Source organism: Lepidochelys kempii, chromosome 7 (assembly GCF_965140285.1).
Source record: "Lepidochelys kempii isolate rLepKem1 chromosome 7, rLepKem1.hap1, whole genome shotgun sequence".
In the NCBI taxonomy this organism is placed as follows: Eukaryota; Metazoa; Chordata; order Testudines; family Cheloniidae; genus Lepidochelys; species Lepidochelys kempii.
Genome location: NC_136386.1, coordinates 32,134,404 through 32,160,932, shown reverse-complemented (window position 1 = coordinate 32,160,932; position 26,529 = coordinate 32,134,404). Strand labels below are relative to the sequence as shown.

Genomic DNA, 26,529 nt, shown 5'->3' with positions numbered 1-26,529 from the left:
AATGAACAAAACTCCAACCTCTGCTGCGCTGAAGAACAATGTCTGATTAATTGCACGTTTATTTATACCACATGAAATGTACAGGAAAAGTTTACAAAATGACCCTTCCCTGGGTGACTGTTGCAATAAAGTTAATAAAAAAAAAAAGTTCTGCTCTATGAGCTCCAATAAGGGATCATTCCTTTGTTGCTGCTGCCAAATGAGTTCAGCTTTTGGATCCCCATTGTGTTGCAGTGAGGCCAGTTTGAGTTCACTGTATACAGGAAGGGATTCTTAGACATTTCCATCTAAAAGAGATCAGTTCAGTGCAAAGAGGCAGTGCCCACCCTGGCTGCCATTGGAGGTGAAGGCCAGACATGATCTAACCCGGTTCATAATGTGGGCTAAGGAAGGAGTTAGGGCAGCTCACTGCAATGAGAGGAGAAATGGGGCTTTTTAACAAGGCAGTTCAGTTTCCCTCTCTTACAAACAGTCAACAGCCACTTTCCTTTCACTTCTTGTTTTCTTGGAAGCAAGTGTAAAGTGGCTGCTCCTTGATCTTTAGAACTGGTCACGCATCTCACACGGTGTCACTTTCAGCTCTGAGAGTAATATTGGCTGTAGTTCCATGGATTTTGATACCCGTAGACGCCGTAGTTCTACATTTGAAACAGAAGAGGTATTAGTTATTATCAGAGTGGGGTGAAGCATGAGACTAACTTCTCCCCCAGCACCAAGGAAATTCCTTTGACAGTGAGGCCATCATAAAGAATTACATTTCTACAGCACCCTTAACCCAAAGGATCCAAACACTATACATAAAGGAAGCACTTCATCCATCTCTGGAGTTCAATATAACCACTCTAAACAGCTCACAGTAACACTGGATGAGGATAGGAAAGTGAAGAGTCTGCCATACTGGATCAGACCAACCATTCATCTAGTCCCATATCCTGCAGTAGCTGCCCTGCTGTCAGAAACTATCATGGGATCATCTACCCTTAGGGGAGCTTCCTTACTAACACCAATCAGTTATTGGGGCTGGAGCAGGGAAGTTTACATCTTATGAAGGCTAAGAATGTGTAATTGTGGAGCGAATCCCATAGGCAAATAAAACTGGGATGAGAACAGGAGGTCAGTGAGTCAATGGTAGAGGTGGGAATAAAACATGAGAGTCCTGACTTCCTGTTCTAGCCACAAAAGCTCATTCCCCTTCCAGAACTGGGACTAGAACACAGAGGGGCTGAGAGTTAGCCCTCCTGCTAACCACCAGAAAACTTTCCAAGCTAGGAATAGAACCCAGGAATCCTGAACCCCAGCCCTTTGATCCGATCACCAGACCACACTCTCTTCTTTATTAAAGACCCCAGAACTTTGTTAACACACAGTTCAGGTTGCCCAGCCCTGCCTTGTGCTCTTCCAGAATGTGCAGAGACACTAACCAAAAACCGTTTAAAACCAGAAACTACAGAACTAAGGCACATATGCAATGCGAACGTAACTCTGCCCACTACTCCTCAGCTGGCAATAGCTCCTGGGAATGGATGCGGTGAAGAATAAAATTACAAAGAGAAATAGTGGATTTTCCATATCTTCAGGTCTTCAAATCCAGACTGGATTCTTTAGTCAACCACAAGTTATTGGGCTCAATATAGAAGTAACTGGCTGAAATTCTGTGGCTTGTGTTATACAAGTGGTCAGACTAGAAAATCCAATTTTCATTGCTTGTCTTAAAAGCTATGAATCTACAATAAGTAGATACAAGAAAGTTCTAAGAGAAAGTGCCATTGTGTTTTCCAGAAATCCAAATTCCAGCATTTATTTGTATGCACACCACCTGCGTTCAGTGTTAGATGTAGCTGAATGAATGGTGGAGAGATTGGTTGGAGCATCTTTGCAGACCTGTTACTCTGATATGAGAGGTGCACATGTACCTTGAGGGATTAAGTATGCCCCTTTTCAGAGCTGAGTTCTGCACGTTGTGTCAACAGAGGTACATCAGGGTGTCGTCTTGTCAAAGGGATTCTGGTGTAGTCTGTGGTCTTTAAGGCTTTGTGAGGGGTAAACGAAGGCAATGTCTCAGAAAGAATCCTCACGGCAAGGGTGAAGGGGAGGTAAAATTTAGCAAGGCTGAATGGTTTGTGTGGAGTAGGTCGTGTTTGAGTGTAAGTACCTCTTGTTCACCACACCTGACCTAAATGCAAGGATTGCCTTAGCAAAAAGGTGGCATTAGACTGGGTTCTACAGTGCTCATGTGCTCTGTAGCATCTGTGAAGGGACAGTGCTAGTATGGGTGTTATTGGCATGGTAGAGCATTGCTCAAAGAGGGCAGATTTAAGGTTGCTTTGTGGGGAAGGACAAGGGATGTACCCTAACTCTTCATTTCCTGGTGTTCTGTGGTTTAAACTTAGCCACTCTCCAAATTCTGGAAGGGCCCAAGACACCACTAAGGCAACCTTGACATTTTTAGGCGTTTAATTTCCTCTTTTTGTTTTGTTTTTTTAAATAATCCCTCAGCACCTCTGTAACACAGCCTACTTCTCCGCTGTTCAACATCCAGCACTGACCCACTAACCCTATCCCCACATCCCCAGAAAACACAGCAAGTTTTAAGATAATCTGAGTTACCATGCAGCAATCATCTTAACCATTAAGCAACTCGCAACCTGAACTATAGCAGAGCTGCTGTTCTGCTATAACAGGGTATGGACATGGGAACATGTCACACACATTTATTTCAATCCTGCCAGAGGTATTAAAATACAGGGCTCAGAACACCATATTAGTGCCACAATGCTGACCTGATACCAGGTGCTGTAGTTATAAGCGGCTGCTGGATTGGTACTCATATCTCCACCCATCAGTGGTGCGATGCCTGCAGTAGTGACCGCAGGGTTGACCATCCCAGGAGAGTCCTCAGCTCTCAGCTTTTTGTCTTCTGGTTCATCAGTGCAGCTGGGAAAAAATTTAAAATGCAATCAATAACTCAGTTCATAGCACAGGACCTAGAGGGGTCTGGAATCAGAGAGAGGAAACCCAGTATGGTACACAGCACCTCCTTGTCTGAGGTGAGCATTAATTCATTAAGGATGTCTATCATCAAAAATGCTGCTTAGTCTGTGAACAACAGTTGGCAAGCAGAAGTCTTAACTGAGCAAGGTGGCATTCAAGATTAGATACTGACAGCTCTGGTGCACCATAAAGCAATCAGGAGTGGGAGGAACCTCCTGTGTCAAATCCAATCCATGCTATCACAGGCAACCTCAAGTTACAATCCTGTTTATAAACTTATGAAGGGCCATCTTCAAACTACTCTGCCCCCACCCACTGCCTCTACTGGCAGACTGTTCCACAATATCAATCCTCTGATTGTTAGTACCCTTCTAATTTCCAGCCTTTAGCCTCGACAGCTCTTCTCCCTCCCTGAGGTTTATCTTCCAGTCTATTTATAGAGAGCCATCAGATCTCATCTCAGCCTTCATTTTGCCACGTTAGACAAGCCCAGTTCTTTCAGCCTTCGCTCATAAGACTGGTTCTCCATTCCCGTCATCCTAGGAGCCCTTCTCTGCACACATTCCACTTTGGCTTCATCTTTCTTGAACACAGATGATCAGGCTTGTACACAGTTTTCCAGATGAAGTCTTACAAATGCCTTGTCCAATGGCATTATTACTTCCCTATCTCTACTAGAAATCTCTCACTTGATAGGATTGCATTTGCCCTTCACATGGCTGCATCACATTGGTTGCTCTCAGTAATTCTGTATTCTGACTAATACACTGGCATCTTTTCCTCCTCATTTCCAATTGATGAGCACCCATCTTATAGCAGAAATTATTAGTTTCTAAGTGCACAACCTTGTACTTTGTACTATTACATTTCATCCCATTTCTATTACTCCAGTCCTCAAGATCTTCTAGTTCAGGGATGGCCAAACTGTAGCTTGCGAGCCACATGCGGCTCTTTTACAGTTAAAGTGTGGCTCACTGAGCCCACCAATTTCCCCCCTATTCTCTACCTACCAAGCTGAGGGGAGAGCTCTGGGCTTCTGCCCTGCAGCAGGGTGGTGGGGCTAAGGGCTTCTGCCAAAGGTGCCTGCAGAGAGTTGGGGTCACAATTTAAAAGTTCTTCCTCCCCCGCCCTCCGCAACAGCTTGAGTCACACACCCCAGGCATGGCCCCCCCCTTACCCTCAGAAACCCCTTCCCGCAGCTCCGAGGTGTTAGCTCCACATGGAGAGGCAGTAGCAAACAGATGGGAGCTGCGGGGAGGGGCTGCTGCTTTAGCTCTGCAGCAGCATAAGCAGCAGCGCTCCTTGGGAGGGAAAGGATGCGCGCGGGGGTAGGTATGATCCCATATCCCAACCCCCAAGCATCGTCTCTGGCTTCTGACCAGCGGGGAGGGGTTCTTGGGGTTTCAGCGCCGTGGGGTGCACCTAGTGGCACTTCAACTTCTTCTTGGCACTTCAACAAGAGCGGGGCTGAAGCCCCAAGCCCCGGGAGGCATTCTCTGGCTCTCAAACGTCTGAAGATTGTCATATTTAGCTCGGAGGGTCAGTAAGTTTGGCCATCCCGATGTAGTTCTTCTTATATAATATTCTGACCCTCCTCTCTATTCATGACACTTCCCAATGTATGAGAGGCTGTTTAAAATCTGGTAGCATCTGTGCCTTACCCATTCTCAGGGGCTCTTTTCCTGGTCATCTGGTGTTTGAGGAACTTCTGGTGTTCATCATACGCTGTCAGCAAGCTGGGAAGACAAAAGGGGAAAGATGGTCAAGAACAGGAGAACTTCCTGTGTGTGTTTCAGTGATTTTACCGAAGTTTGCACTGGTGAGAATAGAAAGCTTTCCGCCTCTAACTTTGAAAGTGCTTTGTTTTGCCCCAAGCTTCCTTTGGCCCTTGGTGCTCCTTAGCAGAGGTGGGAATAGAAGTGGCATGCTAAACTCCAACCACTTGAGCCAAGTCTTTACCCCCAACAAGATGGGTATTTTACTCCTGCTGAACTCATTCCACCACCACTGGCCTGTTGAGCAGTTGGTCAGATTTGTGGTTCCTTCTGGCTTTATAACCTATGAACGAATGATTGGCTCCCTTATTGGTAGATTTGAAAGATGGAAGATTAGGCCATCAAGTCTCAACTACTGTCCCTAGTGGTAATTCAAGGGCAAGGGGCTGGCGTTAGTCACCCTGTGACCGATCTGACGTTTGTGGATGCAATTAACCCAAAGTCAGTTCCAGGCTAGAGGATTCTGGGCGCAAGAATAAAGGGCTTAATTCTTTAGAGCCATCCATCAGGTACCTTTCACCAGAGAAGAAGAGCCCCAGGAATACCCCCCTCTGCGGGCACTGGGATGGGAGGCAGTGAGGCCTAGTGGACGGTACTCTGGGCGGGGAGGCAGGGAATCTTGGTTCTATTACCAGCTCTACCACTGGCCTTTTGGGTGAACTTGGGCAAGTCACTTCCACAATCAATGCTTCTGTTCCCCCATATGTAAAACGGGGATAACGATACCAGCCAGCTTTGGGCACTACTGATTAAAAGCATTGTAGAAGAGTTAGGTACAGTAACTCCTCACTTAACGTCACCCCAGTTAATGTTGTTACATCACTGATCTATTAGAGAACATACTCATTTAAAGTTGTGTAAAGTCTGCTTGTTTGGCCGTGGGGGCTTGGAACCAGGGTGGGCCGGCAGCCCCCCTCTGGCGGCCCCACAGATCAGCAACTCCCCCTCCCTCCCTGCGTCTCCCGCCTGCAGCAATCAGCTGTTTTGCGGCGTTCAGGAGGCTGGGGGGAGGAAGGGGAAGGAGCAAGGACATGGTGCGCTCAGGGGTGGAGCAGGGCCTGGGGCAGAGATGGTGGTTGACCACCCCCCGGTACGTTGGAAAGAACAGCAAGAGGAGCAGCTGGATGATCCACCTTCTTTCTCCCTCTGTCTTCACCACCTCAACCAAGCTTCACAATCACCATTGCTGAATACAGTATTAAATTGTTTAAAACTTATACTGTATATGTTTTGTCTGGCGAAAAACATTTCCCTGGAACCTAAACGACCCCCCTCCCCCATTTACATTAATTCTTATGGGGCAATTGGATTCACTTAACATTGTTTCACTTAAAGTTGCATTTTTCAAGAACATAACTACAACATTAAGCAAGGAGTTACTGTATTATCTGACTTTTTGTACCCAAGAGGTGAGGGAACAGAACCAGCCCCATGCAGACAGGGTGTTCTCTTACCTGTGTATGCTGGACCCAAAGTCCTCAAGGAACTCCACTCTGCGCTGTGAGAAGACAATCTTGGTCTCCTCAGGGAGGCCACTGCTCAGCGCTCTCTCAAAGCAGTTCATGGTGTTGCCTTCATTCTGCCTGACATCGGCGCTGAACTCTATCTCCAGGAGGTTGGTGTAGAGCTTTGCATTTTCCTGTGTGACATAGGGGAGAGGGAGAGATGAGAAATGTGGTGATTGGCCCAGGTGGAAAAGGCATGTTCAGAAGGCACCGGGGAAGTCTTATTGAAATCTCCCTGCTTTGGTCTTCATTCTTAGGACCAAGGATGAATGTCCCTCAGCTCCAAGAATTATGGGGTGATCTCTTCTGCACTCAAAAATTCCCCAGCTCCTTTCATCCTGAAGTGCTTCATCATCTACGTATGGGACTCCCTCCTGCCCTACTAAAATGTAGCTGCCTCTGGACTGCAGTGCAATAGCTGTTGAGCCGCACAAAAATACCACACTACGATTTAGTACAAGAAGCAAAAGAATCCCACACTGAGTTGCAAGTGTGAGTGTGTGTGTGTGGGGAGGAGGAAAGTAGATTCAATAAGGCAGAATGGACTGGTCCAACCTGGAATTCAGCCAGGACCCTGTCACTAACAGAAGCCAAAATGGCTAATAGTTGGTTGTTGCCCTTTGATCCTTGCTTATCACACCCCACACCCCCATAAACCCTCAACCTGACTGCTCTCATATTAAAGTTGTTTGAATGGGCCACTCCAAGAGTCAGGCAGAAGTGTGGTTTAGTGACTGGAGCACTGGGAATAAGGATACCTGGGTTCTATTCCCTGCTCTGCCATCACAGGCACATCCTTTCCTTTCTCAGTGCCTCAGTTCCTCTTGTGACACTGGCAGGCCACAGGTGCCTACTGCTGCCCAGGCTGTAGGCATAAGCTAAGAACCAACAAACTCATAGCTGGAAACCAGACCAGTTCACCTGTATGTTCATTTTACTCATTAGTCTTATAAGAATGTATTTAGTGTTTAGACTCTATGAAAGCTTGTCCTGGGGATTTGGAAGCTGAACGAAGTAAAGAAAACAGTCATGGGAAAATTTTCCATCTTTTTGGCTGTTGAACTCTGACAGGGGCAGAGACTCTAAACTGAAGCCAGAGATCCCCAGGGTCTGCCTCCTGGGTCCGCCCTGAAAGACACTTTGAATTGACACATGACTGAAAGTCTGTCACTCTTAGGATTTACCTGGTAACATCTGTGTGTAAGTTTGTTTGCTTTAACCTGTAAATAACTTATTTCTTTTGCCTAGTTAATAACCCTTTAAACAGTTTATTAAAGGACTGGCTATAGGCGTTGTCTGTGGTGTAAGATCTAGGGTACCAACTGATCTGGGGTTGAGTGGTCTCTTGGGACTGGAAGCAACCTAAATGTGGTGTGATTTTTGGGGTAAGTGACCAATTAGCACTAAGTCCAGTTTGTCTGAGTGGCAAGATAGACTGTAGAGTCTAAGGGGACCGTCTGACTCCATGGTAAGACCGTTATAATGATCTAGGAGTTCACATTTGTTACTGGGTTGGTGAAATTTAATTACAGAAAACACCACCAATTTGGGGTGTCTGCCTTGAGGTTGGCACTCAGAGTCATGAGTCACTCTAGACAATGTGATACTCCTCACTAAGCTTGACTACTTAGCCTGTGAGCTCTTCGGGGAGGGATTCTCTCTCACTAAGTGCCTGTGCAGTGCCCAGCATCACAGAAGGATGGCCCACAATCTTGGTCAAGATCTGCGTGTAGTGCCTAGCACCCCCTCAATCTTAGCTGGAGCCTAGATGCAATCAATATACTAATAAAAATATGCAATTATGCAGAACAGTCTTCCACAGCATCTGTTCCCTCCTGGACAGAGACACTATCTCACCAAGAAACCCTAATGCATTGTCTTCTTGGGAGCATCACCCTCCCCTTCCCAAAATCTCACCGGGTCTTTCTCTAGCGCTTCCATGAGAACCTTCCGAGCCTTTATTAGATTCTTCTGCACTTTCAGCACCTGTCGGGCCAGCTTGATGGCATAGAATGAAGCCAGGGGCATCCCCTCATTGTCCCGTATGGCTTCCTGCAGCAGAGCCTCAGCTGCCTCCAGGTTGCCGTGTCGCCGCTCCAGGCTCACTCTCCGCAGCCGAACCATAGCCAGCCCTGGGATGGACTCCTCATAAGACTTCAAGATGCGACGTGCCTCCTCCAGGTCTCCTGCACAGATGCGGGAGGGGAGAGAGAAAGAGGTGACAGTGGCAGTGAAGGCAGGCAGCATGGCAAGCACATGTGGTGCTCTGTGAATTTAGAGGCTATATTTATTTTGCTTTAAATCTATGTTGTACGAGAGTCTCACTCGTTTCAAAGGCAAAAAACTTACCACACTAGGGGGCTTAAAGGGTTTAGCGGCATTTTCCAAATCATCTAACCTCCGCTTTAAGCCTGTAAAGACTGAAGGGGATAGCGCACCATCACGGATACACATCATGGTCTTGGCTTTGCAATTTAAACATGGTACAGGCCAATATTTGCAATTGAAATCAAAATAAATCGGACAAGAACACATTTTAAACACATGGACACAGCTAAAGCAAAGGGTTTCCGGCCAAGAAGCTCCTAGGTTTCTGTATGTCCCTTACTAGGCAGCAGTTCACAGATTAAGGCCAGAAGAGACTATTAGATCATCTAGTCTGACCTTCTGTATAATATAGACTGGAGAACCAACCAGTTCCCCCTGTGTGGAGCGCACCCGCTTATAATTGACTGAAGTATCTCCCAGGAAGACATCCAGCCTTCATTTAAAGACCTCAAGAGATGGAGAATCCACCACTTCCCTAGGGAGTGTGTTCTGATTGTTAATCATCCTGTCAAAAACATGCCTTATTTCTAATTGGAATTCGTCTGGCTTTAACTTCCAGCCATTGGTTCTTGTTCTGCCTTTCTCCAGTAGTTTCCAAACTCCAACGAGTTTGACAGTTTCAGCCAGGTCCCTGAATCCCCAATTGGCCGGGAAGAGGAACCTCACCTGTACATGGTGGCAAAGAAATACTGTACAGAAGTACAGTAGGCTAAAGAGCCCTTTAAGTATCCAGTATTTCTCCCCCCCCACCCATAATTAAGTCACTTCTTGATCTTTTTGATAAGCTAAAGAGACTGAGCTCCTTAAGTCTCTGTAAATAATTTTTTCCAACTCTTGAATCATTTTTGTGGCTCTTCTCTGCTGGAGCTTTGAAGACAAGCACCCAACTTACATGTGAGTTTACAGAAAAGCGAGCCAGAGCCAAGATTTACAGAAATGACTAGTGATTTTGCTCAACTTGAAACATCTTAAAGGAGCCTAGATTTTCAAATTGCTAAGCACTCAACCTCTAAGAAAACATCAGGTGTCACGCTGGGCACTCAAAACTCACTAGCTGATTTTGAAAATCTTAGCCCAGCATTCCCAGATTCTATTGTCCGCTAAGCATTCTGGCGGAGACTAGCACACGAAGAGCTAACTTTAGAATCCAGAACTGAACCAGTCATGTCTGCCCCTTAAGATTTGGCCTCAATCTTTCAAAGAGTTACTGAGCAGGCTGGTTGTGAACACACACAAAAAGGGTTGGGTGGCTACGTGAAATGTCAATGAAAAACTCTGTCACCTCCCCCACTATTGAACTGCTTAGTAAAGTCAACTTCCAGCTAACCAAGGGCTTCTCAGGCCAGCAGATCAGCAGAGAGGTGCAGATAGGGTAAGTTTCCTCTGACCTTGCTTCTCTTCAAATGCAGCCCACAGGAGGTGGATGTTGGGCTTCCTGGGGAGGTGGTAGCCACAAGCTCGTTGGAAGACACTCCTGGCCCCAGCCACAGTGTGGTTCTCAAGGTATTTCGTGTACTAGATTAGAAGGGGTCGGGGGGATACAAAGAGGACATGGATGCGTTAAGGTTGCCCACTTCCTGTGGCATAGAATGTATGAAAGTCTGCTACATCAGCTTGTATTGAGAAGGTTATGGTGCACTCACGTTAAGGGGCTTAACACACCTCTCTTCAGAATTTCCTGCACCCTCTTAGGCAGGTAGGAAACACGGGCAGATAAAAAGCAGCAACGGAATTTAAAAGAAGGGTGTTAGAATTTTGCTCCACAATATACATGCAGAATAAAAAAAATAAATGAAACGTTTGGAAATCCATAAGAGAGCACCACTTGAACTCGTGCTGACTGCACAAGTAATGTGGGCAGCAGCCAGGGTGGGGAGAGGGATCTCATGCCCTGGTGCAGAATTAACTCTCTGATTCCCAGGGGGCAGTTAATACCCCCACCCCTGCAAGATGCTGCTGGCTTAGTCCAAGAGCTAGGGGACTCTGCCCAATGCTAAAGGGGAGCAGAATTACTAAACCCCTGCTTAAGTGCTAGAGGGTGAAGCCAATCTACTTTAAACCAGTGAAACAAAAGACTGCATCCAACCATTCTGTTCCAGCTCTGAGCTGCTGTCCCAAGGGGTGGGCTTGCTAAGCCCTGTAGGCCAGTGTGCCCTGGGGATTTAACAGATGCTCCCCCCTTTACCCACAGCCATTTTTTAAAAAAGCAGCAGGGGTATTCAAGTTAAAATTTGCTCTTATCAGCTGCAGAATAGGGACACAAATCCTCCCAAGGCCTGCTACCTCCATCCAAAGCCAATCCACCCTCCTAGTCATGGCATTGTTGAACATTTGGGACTGCAACGAGGCTTTGGCTTATCTCCTGCCTGTCTTCTGTGAATGACGAAATACGGTAAACTAACAGATCCATCTTCCATGGCTAAGACACCACACAGCCATTGAGGATATTTTTTACAGCATCCTCTTAACTGCCTTAGGAGCAGAGATGGAGGAGTGTGTGGGGAGGAGGGGAGTAGCGCCGCCCATCTTCAGCATGAAGTCAGCAGGATTCAGATATGCGGAGCAACCCCCAGGGGGAAGTGGGAAGGGGCTCACCTTGATCCAGAACTCCTCGTAGAGGGCACAGGCAATGACGCAGCGCTCAAAGAGCACAATGGTGCGCTCGTGGGAGCCATTGGTAATCTCGTAGTCCAGGTAGTCGCGCCAGTTCTTCAGCTGTGCTCTTTCCAGTGGCTTGACATGAAAGTATGGCCTCTTGATCTGCAAAATGTTTGGAATGGGGAGGAATAAAGAGAGATTTGCAAGATAGACAGGAGGGGGGCTGCAGAGGAAGCAGGCTCAGTCACAGAGTGGGGGACAGCTAATCTAGAGAGTGAGTTCTTAGGGGCAGGTATTGCATTTAGTTTTACAGTGCCTTGTACAATGGAGCCCTCACTAGGATCCTTCGATGTTACAATAAAGATACTACACTGTAGAGCAGACATTCAGAGCAGCATTCAACCCAGAGAGGAGCTAATGGAGGGGCACCATAATGGTACATCCCTCATCTATCTCCCTATAGTTTGCTAAATGCTACCCAGGCAGCAAATGCAGCCACCTTTGGGGGCGTGAGATGAGAAACCCCCAGTACACAGCAGCAAGGGAAGAAAATTTTGGCCAGATATCTCCCTTACAAAGAGCGCTGTGAAATCTTATGTCCATGTAAAGAGAGGCGCTCAGGTTAAGGCTCCATGACTAGAAGCCCCCGACTACAGCTCCATGTTCAGCGTTGCTGCTTCTAGAAGGATGAAGGAGTGATTCCACCGGGGGAAGTCTAGGTATGTCTAACCTAATACTTACAGCACTGAGCCATCACCTCTGGCTTTCTATCTCTCCATAAGAGATGGCCTGTGCGAAACAGAGAACCCACAAGAGCTTCTGTGAATTTCTACCAAAACATGCACATTATTTCCTCTTCACCAAACAGAATCTGAGGCTTCTGCACATAGGGACTGGGGTATCTGCTCAGACAGTGGATGCTGCTAAGCACGTAGCCCATGCCGTGGAGCCTTGCCTACAGTGGAGTCCATGGTTACCTACCCCTTCCTCAAAGTTCCAGCGCTTGCTGACTTCTGCCTCATTCTGGGTGTACACTTGCTGCCGGATGGAGATAACGAGCTCCCGGATCTTGTCCTGGTCCAGGTCTCCCTGGAAGACGAACCAGTGCAAAGAGATGGTGATAACCTTATGTTTCTATAGCATCTTCCATCTCATTTAGATCTTAAGAAGTCATGTGTGAAAGGATCACTGAACATGGCTGCCCCGAGGTGGAACACAGCCATGCTGCCTAACAATTTAAGAAAGTCAGTGAAGTAGACTCCTTAATTCAAATGAAATTGAAAGGGGGGGAATTTCAGGGAGCCAGCACATAGCTGGAATATGTTGGAATATGTCCAGGAGAGGGAGGATCACATGCTGTCTTTGACAAGAACTGCCAGGGCATCTTTAGTAACAATGATCTATGTTTCACATCTTAATCCCTTCCACCATGCTGGGTTATGAAGGCAAAGGCTCACAGCAATAAGTGATCCACGCTGAGGTCACTACCACCAATTCCTGCAGTTCTCCAGGATGGGAAAACGCTCTAAAGTGAAAACCTTGAGTACTGTGCAGGACTTCGCATACAAAAACTGAGGAAATTTCAGATTGCACGGGGCAGTCTATAAGATGCAATGCAACATAGAGCAGGCTCTTGATGGGGGAAGAATAGTCAATTCTACAGCAATCTCTCCAGGTCTATTCAAGAGTGAATACTGCACCGGACTGGGAATCAGGAGAGACTGGACTACTATTCCTGGCTGTCATTTACCACTGTGACACCCTGGAAGAGTCCCTTCTCCTGTCTTTGTCTCCATTTCACCCCCTACCCTTTGTCTATTTAGATTCTAACTTCTTGGGGGGGCAGGGACTCTTTCACTAAGTGTTTGTCCAGCACCCTGCAGAATAGGCCCCACCCCCAACATTGGTTAGGGCCTCTCTGTGCTACCATAACACAAACAACAAACAACAACAATACCCACCCTGACAGCAGATGTCAGCTCAGAATAACTGTCAAAGTCTGCATCATTTGGGTAGGAGGCTGAGAAGCGTGGTACCTGGGCATCAGCTCCTGTTTCTGGCTTTACTTCCACCCCCGGAGGCAGGTCTTCCCCAGGTGGCACCTCCTCCACCTCTGTCTCCACACTTTTCTGTACTGTCTCCGTGGTGATCTTGGATTGCAACCAGAGCAGCTCCTCTGCAGACAGGATGTCTTTGGGGGAGTTGCTCATCACGTGTTCCTTGAACCTGAGGCATGGAAGGAAGGAACAACAGCTGATGATGGATACCAAAGCCCACTCAAGTCAGAGTGAGGAGGCCCTTTAAACCTGGTCATTCAAACTGCTTAGGAGAGTCTAAAACAGAGGAACTGCTGTACCCAATCAGGTCACCTGTCTGCCTGAAGTGGTGTCCCACTCAGCCATCGTATTTTATACAGCAAGCTAATTTGGAGGCATCTGCACCAATTTTTATGTCGTTTTTCTTAGGTCATTACCACAGTATCAGAACACCTCACAATTTTTAATGGATTTATCTTTGCAACACTCCTGTGAAGTAAGACAGTGCTATTAGCCCTACGTTACAGATAGGGAACTCGGGCAGAGAGAGACTAAGGAGAGGTCTACACTGCAATCAGGAGGTGATCCAGGTAGATCAAAGCCAGCTCAAGTAACAATAACAGTGAAGCCACAGAAGCATGGGTGGTGGCCACCTGAGTATGCCCCCAGGATCCCAGGTGGGTGGGACTAACCCTTGCTGCCAGAGCTTATCTACTCTTACTCAATGAGCTAGCTCTGATCTAGCTAGCTTGGGTACATGTACTCTTGCTGGCAGAGCTGGGAACTCAGCCAGGTCTCCCAGTCCCAGGCTAGCACCCTAACCACTGAGCCATCTTGCATCTCTCATCTTCACCTCCAGTTGTATCAGAGCAGCCCAGCATCTGCTGTATCCGATCAGATGGACAGTGTGGTCTCTTGCTCAGAGTAAACAGTGCAGGGTGCTCCAGAGGAAAATGTACAACTCCTTAATGCATAACAGTTTGATACTACACTGCATGTATAGATATATGTGAAAACATATACTCCCCACCTCCCTCTCTGAACCAGTTAGCAATCAGCTCATGCCTTGAAGATGAAGAATCACTAAGCATGTTTAATCCTTTCCCCAGATTTACTAAGCTCTCTGCCTCCAATGTCCTGTCACAGAATTCCACAGCTCAACTACTCAAATTGGCAGCAAGTGGGTAGAGGAAGGATTATCCAGCAGTCAGGGCACTAGCCTGAGACCTGGGTTCTATTGTCTGCTCCCTCAGAGTTCCTGTGTGAACCTAGGCAAGTCACTTAGTCTCTCAGCTCCCCATCTGTAGGATGGGATAACAGTTCCACCCTACCTCACTTGGGGGAGAGGGACGCAAATTGCGAGGCCATTAAAAGATTGTGAGGCACTCAGATGTTGCAGGAATGGGAAAATCTGCCTTACAGAAAATGACGACAATCGACTTCTACAGCTAGGAACTGAGCAATTTGGGAGAAGGACGTGCAGGGGGTTGTCCCACAAAATCTGGGATGATTTACATGTTGCAAAAGATAAATTTTTGTGAATTTTTTGTGTGAATTTAACCTCAGTAGTAAGTTCCACACTGAGCCATAGAAAGGGTAGTTCTCCATCTACAGAATAGGCCAATAACTCCACCAGATTAAAAGAGAGAATGGATACTTATATGGACATCAAGAAAATCCAGAGTTGTAATAACTAATGACAAATATTATGGAAGGAACATTAAACCTCATGCTTCAGGGGTTAAACCAATCTCTAACTATTAGACATCAGCAGCAGTCTAAATGTGGGGACCCGATTATTCCATGTCTGCTAATCTGGGTCTTTTTATGCCTTCTTTTGAAGCACCTGGGATGGACCACTGTTGCAGACAGGATATTGAACTAGACCTTGGGGGTGATCCAGTCTGATAATTCACAAAGTTTAAGACCAGAAGGGATCATTAGATCATCTAGCCTGACCTCCTGTATAACACAGAGCAGAGAATTTCAACCGGTCACTCCTTTATTAAGCCTAATTTCTATGTTCAGACAGAGTACCAGCAATGTGAGTTTCTCTTATGCTATCCTGCAAACACACCCCCTCTAGGGAAAAGAGGGAAGGTCAGTTTAGATGGCCTACCCCTAGTCAACACTTAGCCTCTCTGCAAAGACCACCAATAGTGAACCAATCACTGCCAAACTGTGGTGGTTGTTGCCGAGACTCAGAGACTTGTTTCATCCTGAAGGAGACTTACTTTTCCCAGTGGTGGCTGTACAGCTGGGTTGGTGTGGAGAGCACTCGGTCATAAATGGTTGTGATGGCCTTCAGGTCACCTTGCTCCTTCTCCCACTCCACATACATCTCCCACAGTTTGTCTGAGCGGAAGTCCATTCCTGCGGCAGCCACGGCTGATTCAAACACACTGTAAGAGAGAAAGAACATCCATTAACAAGAAAGGCAACATGATCTAACGGGTGGGGCACTGGACTGGCATTCAGGAGATCTGAGTTTTATTCTCATCCCATGGGCAGGTTGCTTCCCCTCTGTTTCCTCTCCACCCCATTGTCTTGTCTATTTAGACTGTATGCATTTTTGGGGCAAAGACTCGCTCTCCCTATATGTCTGTACAGTGCACCACATTATGGGGCACCGATCTTGCTTGACCTCTAGGCACCACTGCAGTACAAACAGCCACCCCAAAGAAAGCAAGATCCCTGGATCTTCTCGTAGCTCACTGACCCAGCCAATATTACAGTCTCCCCTAATGCCTTACACAGTGTTGTCCTGTGTTTTCAATGTTCTGGTTATGTACCTGTGGATCTTCTGTATGGACTCAGGAAGGTTCATATCTAAGGTGGCCTGTAGGTAAGAGATGTAATGAATCCAGAGGTCCATGCTGAGGGGGATAGACTGCAGCCCTCGTTCGAACACCTGCAGAGCAAAAGGTTCTGACAATGACAAACAAAAAGAAGCTTCATAATGCTCCCACCCATCTGACCTATGTGAAAGATGCTGTGGTATATTCAAAGACTATTAGACTGATTTCATAGTACTGTATGTATCTGTATGTGATCATTAGCAATTATATTCCTAACTAAAAGGGTAAGGTACAGAATGCTTCCTCCAATAACTAAAGGAAGTGGGGTAACTAATGCAAATTCCTAATACTGAAACAATGCAGCTAAAGTCTTTTGAAGATTCAACCTCTTGGGGAAAAAAGCACACAGACTGCTCTGACCTGACTCAGAGGCCTTAGCAGACAAAGGACTTGAAGCAGCACAAAATAACAACCCCGACCTGAGATATGGTCATAAACCATTCAATAACTGACAGGCATGAGACGTTTACCGATACAACCAGACTGCATGAGAAGACCCCAAGTATTTTTAGACCTGCCATGGTATCCACATGAAAGAAAGGTGACCACCTGGTAAACAAGACATGCATATAAGCTTTTGTTGTGAATAACTGGTACTTTGCTTTACGAAAACTGGCTGGGGACTGGATAATTCTGACATTGAGAACTGCATGTAACTGAAGACAGACCAACTGAGGCAATCCAGTAAATTGCAGGGGTCTGCACCTAAGGACCTGGTCTGGAGAGAGAGAATTGTGGTATTTCATCCTGAGAAAGGGGACTGCTGGAGGCCTGACACCTAAGTGTGGTGCCTTTGAGGAGATGAGGGGGGTCAGAGGTGCAGTTAATTCAGGAACTGTGCAAGACCAGTCCCAGGGAAGAGCACCTTATTGGCCACCAGCTCCTGGGAAACCAGCACAGCACCAAAGGAGGCAATAATAAAAAAAATAGGACTGGAAGGGACTCAGGAGGTCATCTAGTCCACCCCCACCGACCATCCCTGACAGGTGTTGGTCTGATCTGCTCCAAAAAACCTCCAAGAACGGGGATTCTACAACCTCCTTAAATCATCTGTTCCAGAGCTTAACTATCTTTAGAGTTAGTACGTTTTCTTTAATATCTAGCTCTCCCTTGTTGCAAACTAAGGGAATTACTTCTTGTCCTATCTTCAGTAGACATAGAAAACTATGGCTTGCTCTCCTCTTTATAACAATCTTGTACATATTTGAAGATTGTTATGTCTCCCCTCAGTCTTCTCTTCTCTAGACTAAACATGCTCAATATTTTTAACTTTTTATTTTCAGTCATGTCTTTCTAAACCTCTTGTTTTTGTTGCTCTCCTCTGGACTCTCTCCATTTTGGCCATATCTTTTTTTAAAGTGTGGTGCCAAAAATCAGTCACAGTACTCCAGCTGAGGCCACACAACTGTTGAGTACAGCAGAGCAATTACCTCCTGCATTTTATATACATCATTCCTGTTAACACATCCCAGAACAACATTTGCCATTTTTGCAACAGCATCACACTACTGACTCGTATTTGATTTGTGATCCACTTTAACCCCCAGATTCTTTTCTGCCTCGCCAGTTATTCCACATTTTATAGTTGTGTGTTTGATTTTTCCTTACTAAGAGTGGTACTTTACAGTTGCCCTTCTTGAATTTCATCCTATTGATTTTAGACCACTTCTTCAATGTATCAAGGGCATTTTGAATCTAATCCAGTCCAAAGTGCTTGCAACCCTTCCCAGCTTGGTGTCATTCTCTAATTGTTATAAGCATACTCTCCACTGCATCATCCAAATCATAACCATTCGTAACTACTCTTTGAGAACAGAAACTAAACACAGTCTTTCAGCCAATTATGCACCCACCATATAGTAGAGCATTTTCCCCTAGTTTGCCTATGAAACTGTCATGTAGGAATATGTTGAAAGTCTTACTAAAGTTCAGACATATTCAGCAGATCACATCTGCTGATTTCTCTCCTATCCACTAGGCCAATTACCTTGTCAAAGAAAGAAATTAGTTTGTTTTGGCATAATTTGTTCTTGAGGAATCCATGTTGGCTGTTACTTAACATCCTATTATCCTCTAGGTGCTTATAAACCGACTGTTTAATTTGTTCCAATATCTTTTTGGGTATCAAAGTTAGGCTGATTGGTCTATAATTCCAGAGTCTGTAATTCCACATTGGTCTATAATTCCAAATCAAAGTTAGGCTGATTGGTCTATAATTTCTCCCTTTTTAAAGACAGGTGCTATGTTTGCCCTTCATCAGTCCTCCGGGACTTCACCCATCCTCCATGAGCTCTCAAAGATAATTGCTTATCGGCTGAAACAATGCATTCCTGCTATATAATTACCAAGTCACCTGTGACAGACACCAAGAGGGACTTTTGCACAGGCTTTGTGAAGAACTCCTGGCCCTATCGCATTTGGTCCATTCAACAAGGACTTAGTCACTGGGGTAATCAACCTTGGAAGGGCTGCTGTAGCACAGCACAAAGAAATCCCAATAATTCTCCTCCCTACCTCCTCTGTCTCCTTGCTGAAGTCGAAGCGCCTCTCCATGTCTGCATACTTCTTCCAGTAGCCGTAGCAGTAAGGGTAGCGAGCAAAAAAGGCGTCGAAGGCTTTTCGTGCTGCAAAGATGTGATTCTGTATAGAGGGAGGGCAGCAGGAGGGGAATGAGCATGTGTGAAGAGCCCTGGAACTGGGAGAGCTGGAAACCAAACCCTGCCAGCCCCAAAGCAGCCTTACAAATAGAGCTGGTAGGAAAACAAGGGTCCCTCCACCCCCCCCACAAAATATCATGTTTTTGGCTGAAAATTTAAGTGTTTCAATTCTGAAATGTAACTGTGGTGCCTCACTGGAGTTGTAGTTCAGGTGTCCCATGCTCCCATTCTCCCCCATAGAATGGGCTCCCTTAGTCACACTACAACTCCCATGATGCACTGGAGTCTCCCCCTCTTTGTGATGGGACACTGTGCATCATGGCAGCTGCATTAATGCAGTGAATCACAGAAGATATTGTCCAGCTCCGAACCACAACTTCCATGAGACACTACAGGTGCACTTCAGAAATTAAACACTTGGGTTTTCTGCTGAAAGGTTTCTGGTTTTCAAGCAAGGTTGGTGATTTGCCGGGGGGGGGGGGGGGGGGAGGAGGAGTGGCGCGGCGGCACGTGTTTTTTTTGGGGGGGGGGGGGGAGAGAAAGCAAAAAAAAAAATTCCATAGACAGCAGACACTTCTCAAAAAGTTTCATTTAATCAAACCTCCAATTTCCATTGAAAAACAGTTTTGACTGAAAGTTTTCGAACAAGAACATGTTGCTCTTACTTAGCACTTGACAAACCCTAATTTGGGTTTACAATACAATAAGCTGTGGGTGTCTAAATACTATGTTACCACACCACTTTCAAAGGGAAACTCCAATTTGCAGTGAGCCTTAGGCTCTTCCAAATTATCCCTTGTATAATGCTCTTTCAGGTGGCAATTTGATCTTTCATCTGAAGATCTGCAAGGTCCTTGCATTAAATCTCTCACTAATTAGTACTGAAACTTGCAATACCTATTTAAGAATTATCCTATTAAAATTAATCAAAGGGGCTAGAACAAATCTAACCCTTGACAAACCAGGTGCAATACCAGAGACTTCAATGAAGTTGCATCTGTTTGTGGCAGGGCTAAATTAGTCAGACCTTAAAATGGCTTGTAATTAGGGTGAAGCAAAAGTGCTGCACATAAGTGACTCATCTTACAAATGGGAAAACAGACACAGATAGGTGAACTGTCACAAAACAAGTTAGTGGCAGAGTTGGAAACAGAACCTAGCAGTCCTGTCCCTTAGCCATCTGCTGCGCTAACCATTCAATCCCACTCCCCTCTGAAAGCTGGGAATAGAATACAGAAGTCCTTACTCCCACCCTCCACACTGCTTTAACCATTGGACCCCACTCTTCTCCCAAACCTGGAAACAGATCCCAGAAGTCCTCTCTGCACAGGACCCTGCTCTAACTATTAGACAACACATTCCTTTTTTTCTAAATTAAAGGAGTTGCTACTTTTTTGTAGAATTATAAACTTCACAAGCTTGTGGCACCTGCGCCACTGTTAAAAAGCAAATGCAGTAGACAAATTAACAGCCCCATGCACCAAGAAAGTTCACTCCCTACCTCTTGTTCCACATATTGCAGCAGTTCGGTCCATGCCGTGAAGTCATGAGGATTCTCCTGAGCTGCCTTCCAGTACTTCTCAAACTCCAGAGGGTATGAGAGGGAGACTTCTTCCGCTGCCACAGGGGTAGCCACTGCTGCACGTTCTTCCTCGGAGGCAGGATATTGACAGTTCTCTTCATTTGCACACGGGTCCTTGAGCCCTGACACGTTGGCTTCGGCGTTAACTCCATTGCACCCTTGCGCTGCTTTGGTGTCTTCCTGCTTACTGGTACTGTCACTTGGCGGTTTTGGGAGCAAGTCTTGGTTGGGACCTACAGCATCAAGATCAGTGAGGAGGTGAGGGATCTATCTTGGGTTTCTCTATCTTGCTGCAAAGATTACCGTCTTTTAAGCATATGCACCAGTGAAATATTGTATCAGTTGTGTCAACATTCCCTGACATACATTCATTACCCAGCATGTGTCAAGGTGTGTGCCCCTTTAATTCTGCTTTTATCTTGGAGCAGATAAAATAAAAAAGACAAGCCTCCGCAATCTTGTTTCACTTCATATACCTATACCATGTCCATGACATTGGATAGTTCTTCTGAGAGGTGTAAACACCGAAGTCAGAACCACACCAGACCTAGATTGATATCCTGTCTCCAAACACTACAGGATGATTGATGGGAAAATGCAAGAAACCCCTGCAGTGGATAATTATGTAATAACCTGCCCATAGGGTAAGTTTCTTTCTCTTTCTGAGGCAGCCATCAATTGTCTTACATGAGAAGGACCAGAGGGCCCAAAGTGATCTAAATAGGAGCATCAGGACAGAACTGAACAGAGCAAAAACTTCAGGCTATATACCTGAATATCTAGAATCATCTTCTAATGAGGAGAAATTCAGATTGTAAAAGAATCAGTGGTAAAAGCCTCATTGCTTGAGCCACCAAAAACTGGATGGTCAAAGCCCTTGAGAATATATTGCAGAAAGCAATCCTACATTTGCTAAGAGGGAGAGGAGAAAGCAGACTCCAAAGTGATCTGGCATATCATCATTAACTTCACAACACGGATTACTGGAAAGTCATTCTGTAATTAACACACACCTTACTACCAGGCAATATTTGGGAAAGAAAATTAATATACAAACTACAGCTCTTGAGTAAACTGGGAAGGAATGTAATGTTTCTTTGGTGTTGGAAACTACTTCATTCTCTTATTTGTACTGAAACGGGAGCAAGTAATGTGGTTAAGAAAGAAAAAGCTATTCCCCAGAGCATTAGACTAAGGATGGGTGGGTAAGATTATGAGGTGGGGACACAAGAGTTCTATGTACTTATATGGTCCTCATCACAATAGTATCTAAGCATCTCATAATCTTAATGGGGGCTTTTTATCTTTCAAAACAACCATGTGAGGTAAGGAACTAATTATCCCCATTTTACTGAAGAACAGGTTCTATTAAGTGACTTGCCCTAGATCACACACGAGTTTGTGATTGCACAAGGAACTGAACCCAGGTTTCTTGAGTTCTACCAGTCCAACATTCCTACCCAAGGAATGTATACCTAAAGTGTTATACAGAAGGGGAGCATGGATGAGGAAGGTTATGAGTAGCACGGTGAAGATGCAAACCAAATTGCTTTGTTGTATTTCTCAATTGCCTTCTATACAATTTCTTGCATCTTCCTCTGAAACAGCTAGTACTGACAAGTATCAAAGACATAATACTGGACTAGACACTGCTCTGAAACAGTTTGGCAACTCCTAGGAGCCTAATTTTTCCAATTAGCTTTTCCTACATTTTGTTGCAAAATTAGTTCCAGTGAAAGGTGCTAGCTTGACAACCCCGGAGACTAAGGCCCTAGGAACATTTCCCCAGTACAGCTATCCCAGTATACTATGCCAACAAAGGGCTCCTAGCGTGGATGCAGCTTAGGCCAGCAAAGCTGCACTGTTATGGTCTAGCTTATTTCAAACCCCCAAACAAAAAACACTACCGTATACAAGTAAAAGTACCGTTCTGCCAGTATAGGAGTTCTGCCGGGTGCAACTAGGCCATTTGGGGATTGCACCTCTTCACAACCCCTGACCAACAGAGCTGTGCCAGCAGAAGTCTGTAGCAAAGACATAGCCTAGGTTCTCCAATTCTCCACAGATCAGGTGTCACCAGGGGCTGTAGCAGGGCAAGCTGCCTCACCCTATCAACATACTTCAGCCCTTACACAGAAGCTAGCTCCAAAGGTGTTCAGTCTCCCTGGTTCATGCAGTCCCTGGCGTCTCTGGGAAATCGACTAAACTCAAACTTGGGTGTCACAGCCCTCTGAATAGTCACTAATTTTAAAGTTTTGAGCCTATCCCCACACCTGTAGGTAAGGTAGAACCTAAATGGGTTACATTTTTAAGAGGCAAGGTTTTGCTCTGTGATAAAGCACCAAAGATGTCAAATGCCCCCACTCCAATAAGTACCCAATATATGACAGCATTTTAGAAAGTGAGTCGTCTTCATACAAGCATCCCACCAAATATCTTTGTTGAAATCCATCTCTGTCAGCAAAGCTAGCTAATGAGTCTCTCCCACTTAGAACACACTTTATAAACTAGGTTTCAGAGTAGCAGCCTTGTTAGTCCGTATCTGCAAAAAGAACAGGAGTACTTGTGGCACCTTAGAGACTAACAAATTTATTAGAGCATAAGCTTTCGTGGGCTACAGCACACTTCATCGGATGCATAGAATGGAACATATAGTAAGAAGATATATAAACACATACAGATAAGTTGGAAATTGCCATACAAACTGTGAGAGGCTAATTAGTTAAGATGAGCTATTATCAGCAGGAGAAAAAAAAACTTTTGTAGTGATAATCAAGATGGCCCATTTAGACAGCTGACAAGAAGGTGTGAGGATACTTAACATGGGGAAATAGATTCAATATGTGTAATGACCCAGCCACTCCGAGTCTCTGTTCAAACCCAAGTTAATGCCGTCTAGTTTGCATATTAATTCAAGGTCAGCAGTTTCTCATTGGAGTCTGTTTTTGAAGCTTTTCTGTTGCAAAATTGCCACCCTTAAACCTTTTACTGAGTGGCCAGAGAGGTTGAAGTGTTCTCCTACTGGTTTTTGAATGTTATGATTCCTGATGTCAGATTTGTGTCCATTTATTCTTTTGCATAGAGACTGTCTGGTTTGGCCAATGTACATGGCAGAGGGGCATTGCTGGCACATGATGGCATATATCACATTGGTAGATGTGCAGGTGAACGAGCCCCTGATGGCGTGGCTAATGTGATTAGGTCCTGTGATGGTGTCACTTGAATAAATATGTGGACAGAGTTGGCATCGGGCTTTGTTGCAAGGATAGTTTTCTGGGTTAGTGTGTTTGTTGTGTGGTGTGTGGTTGCTGGAGAGTATTTGCTTCAGGTTGGGGGACTGCCTGTAAGCGAGGACTGGTCTGTCTCCCGAGATCTGTGAGAGTGAGGGATCATTTTTCAGGATAGGTTGTAAATCTGTGATGATGCGTTGGAGAAGTTTTAGTTGGGGGCAGAAGGTGACAGCTAGTGGTGTTCTGTTATTTTCTTTGTTGGGCCTGTCCTGTAGTAGGTGACTTCTGGGTACTCTTCTGGCTCTGTCAATCTGTTTTTTCACTTCAGCAGGTGGGTATTGTAGTTCTAAGAATGCTTGATAGAGATCTTGTAGGTGTTTGTCTCTGTCTGAGGAATTGGAACAAATGCAGCTGTATCTTAGAGCTTGGCTGTAGACAATGGATCGTAAGGTGTGTCCTGGATGGAAGCTGGAGGCATGTAGGTAAGTATAGCGGTCAGTAGGTTTCTTGTATAGGGTGGTGTTTATGTGACCATCGCCTATTAGCACAGTAATGTCCAGGAAATGGACCGCTTTTGTGGACTGGTCTAGGCTGAGGTTGATGGTGGGATGGAAATTGTTGAAATCATGATTTCACCACACAACAAACACACTAACCCAGAAAACTATCCTTGCAACAAAGCCTGATGCCAACTCTGTCCACATATTTATTCAAGTGACACCATCACAGGACCTAATCACATTAGCCACGCCATCAGGGGCTCGTTCACCTGCACATCTACCAATGTGATATATGCCATCATGTGCCAGCAATGCCCCTCTGCCATGTACATTGGCCAAACCAGACAGTCTCTATGCAAAAGAATAAATGGACACAAATCTGACATCAGGAATCATAACATTCAAAAACCAGTAGGAGAACACTTCAACCTCTCTGGCCACTCAGTAAAAGGTTTAAGGGTGGCAATTTTGCAACAGAAAAGCTTCAAAAACAGACTCCAATGAGAAACTGCTGACCTTGAATTAATATGCAAACTAGACGGCATTAACTTGGGTTTGAACAGAGACTCGGAGTGGCTGGGTCATTACACATATTGAATCTATTTCCCCATGTTAAGTATCCTCACACCTTCTTGTCAACTGTCTAAATGGCAGGTTTCACAGGAGCAGCCGTGTTAGTCTGTATTCGCAAAAAGAAAAGGAGTACTTGTAGCACCTTAGACACTAACAAATTTATTTAAGCACAAGCTTTCGTGAGCTACAGCTCACTTCATCGGATGCATTTTCTTTTTGTCTATTTAGACATCTTGATTATCACTATAAAAGTTCTTTTCTCCTGCTGATAACAGCTCATCCTAACTAATTAGCCTCTCTCAGTTTGTATGGCAACTTATCTGTGTGTGTGTATATACCTTCTTACTATATGTTCCATTCTATGCATCTGATGAAGTGTGCTGTAGCCCACGAAAGCTTATGCTCTAATAAATTTGTTAGTCTCTAAGGTGCCAAAAGTACTCCTGTACTTTATAAACTAAGGAATGAATTCCAAGCAGACCATGGCAGGAAGAAAAACTACTCACAAGCAAAGTATCTGCATGAAAACCTAGGCCCCACTGCCTTAAATCTGGAGCATGTCTCTGTCTGGGTCATCAGTCAAAAATTGCATTTTTTGTGTGAATACTTCAAACGGTGCCCCACAGGGCAAAATCCACTGCACTGAGAGACGATGGGGAAAAAAACACAAAAGTGAAGCAATATGCTCTACATCTACACCATAAATGAAGTTAGGGAGAGGAGTAGAACTCAAGAGACCAGGCTCCCAATTTCCTACACTCACTGCTAGGAATCATTCCCCATCTCAGAGCCGAGAATAGAATTCAGGGATTCTGGCTTCCCCTGCTCTCTCCCCTAGATCCTCCCCAAAACCAGGAATAGAACCCAGGAGTCTCTAACCATTAAGCATTGCCATTTCATAGTATCAGACAATGAAGAAGGTGAACTCATCAGTCCTATGGCCTCCAAAAGAACCACACACAGGTCCGCTATCTATATGCAACCCAGAAAGGAACCAACTCCAGTTTCCCTGCTGTGTAACCAGCCTGCCAACAGATTTATCCCATAAGAAGTTAACGGTTCAGACTAATCCAGCTGGCAGAGTTAGACCAGCAAGAGATACCAAACCCTCCACCTCCCCAGAGAAGGCCATACATCAGGGATCATCCCAATACAGTGATCCCTTTTGAGGTGCACCTCCTCAGCCCAGGAAGCACCCCACCCTTTCCCCTCTCAACCATGCTACAGCATTCCCCCCCTCCACCAACAACACCATAGGTCCCATTGCAGAGGGGTCTTCCTCAGCTCCAGCAGTTCTCTCCCACCAGGTCCTATCCCAGAAGTACCTTCCCCCGGGGAATCCCCCTGAAGAATCCCTCCTCCCCCAATCCCCAGGAGGCCCTCACCTCTCGGAGCACTTTGCTCCCCTAGCCCCAGAGAGACCCCTCCACCGCCCAGTGGGAACCACCCCCCAGCCAGGCTCCTGGCCTTCCTCTTCCCCCTGTCCCCAAGGGGACACACTCGCTCTTCCCGAAAGTCTCCCTCCTTCCACCAACCCCATACCAAGAACTCCTCCCCCCCTCCAGAGAGAGACCCCGGGGGCCAACTCTCTTCCAGGACTCCCTGCACGCCAAGGGGATCCCCCCCAGCCGGGTCCTTCCTCCCACAAGCAAGGGTCACCCCGTAAAGGAACTCCCCCACCCTCGGGGAGCAGCTTGGCCGGGGACTTCTCCCAGCCGGACCCCGAGCAGCCCCCCTTTCCCGCTCTCACCGCCAATGTCCAGGCCGCTCTCCCCCCTCTCGCTTCCCCCGCCGAGGGCCCTCTCGGTCCCGGCTCCGCCACAGCTTGAGCTCCCCGCCGCCTCCAGCCCCTCAGCCGCCATCTTGTCTCGCAGCTACTACGGCGCCACCAACTGA

General features: G+C 45.9%; 1 protein-coding gene across 2 annotated transcripts; it reads right to left on the bottom strand.

Moving 5' to 3' along the window:
• Positions 1 to 41: 41 nt before the first annotated feature.
• On the bottom strand, positions 42 to 26,529 carry LOC140914331 (pre-mRNA-processing factor 39). Of its 2 annotated transcripts, none has more exons than XM_073351872.1 (14): positions 26,384 to 26,529; positions 20,250 to 20,563; positions 18,606 to 18,731; positions 16,026 to 16,144; positions 15,468 to 15,635; positions 13,159 to 13,423; positions 12,179 to 12,286; positions 11,195 to 11,359; positions 9,988 to 10,114; positions 8,189 to 8,457; positions 6,221 to 6,405; positions 4,653 to 4,727; positions 2,781 to 2,934; positions 42 to 638 (listed from the first exon to the last, which is right to left on the bottom strand). In XM_073351872.1, the coding sequence occupies exons 1-14, from the start codon at positions 26,493 to 26,495 to the stop codon at positions 576 to 578; spliced, it is 2,250 nt and encodes a 749-aa protein (XP_073207973.1). In that variant the 5' UTR covers positions 26,496 to 26,529; the 3' UTR covers positions 42 to 575. The 2 variants fall into 2 exon arrangements, with proteins under 2 accessions (XP_073207973.1, XP_073207974.1); XM_073351873.1 differs by having other exon boundaries at positions 13,234 to 13,423.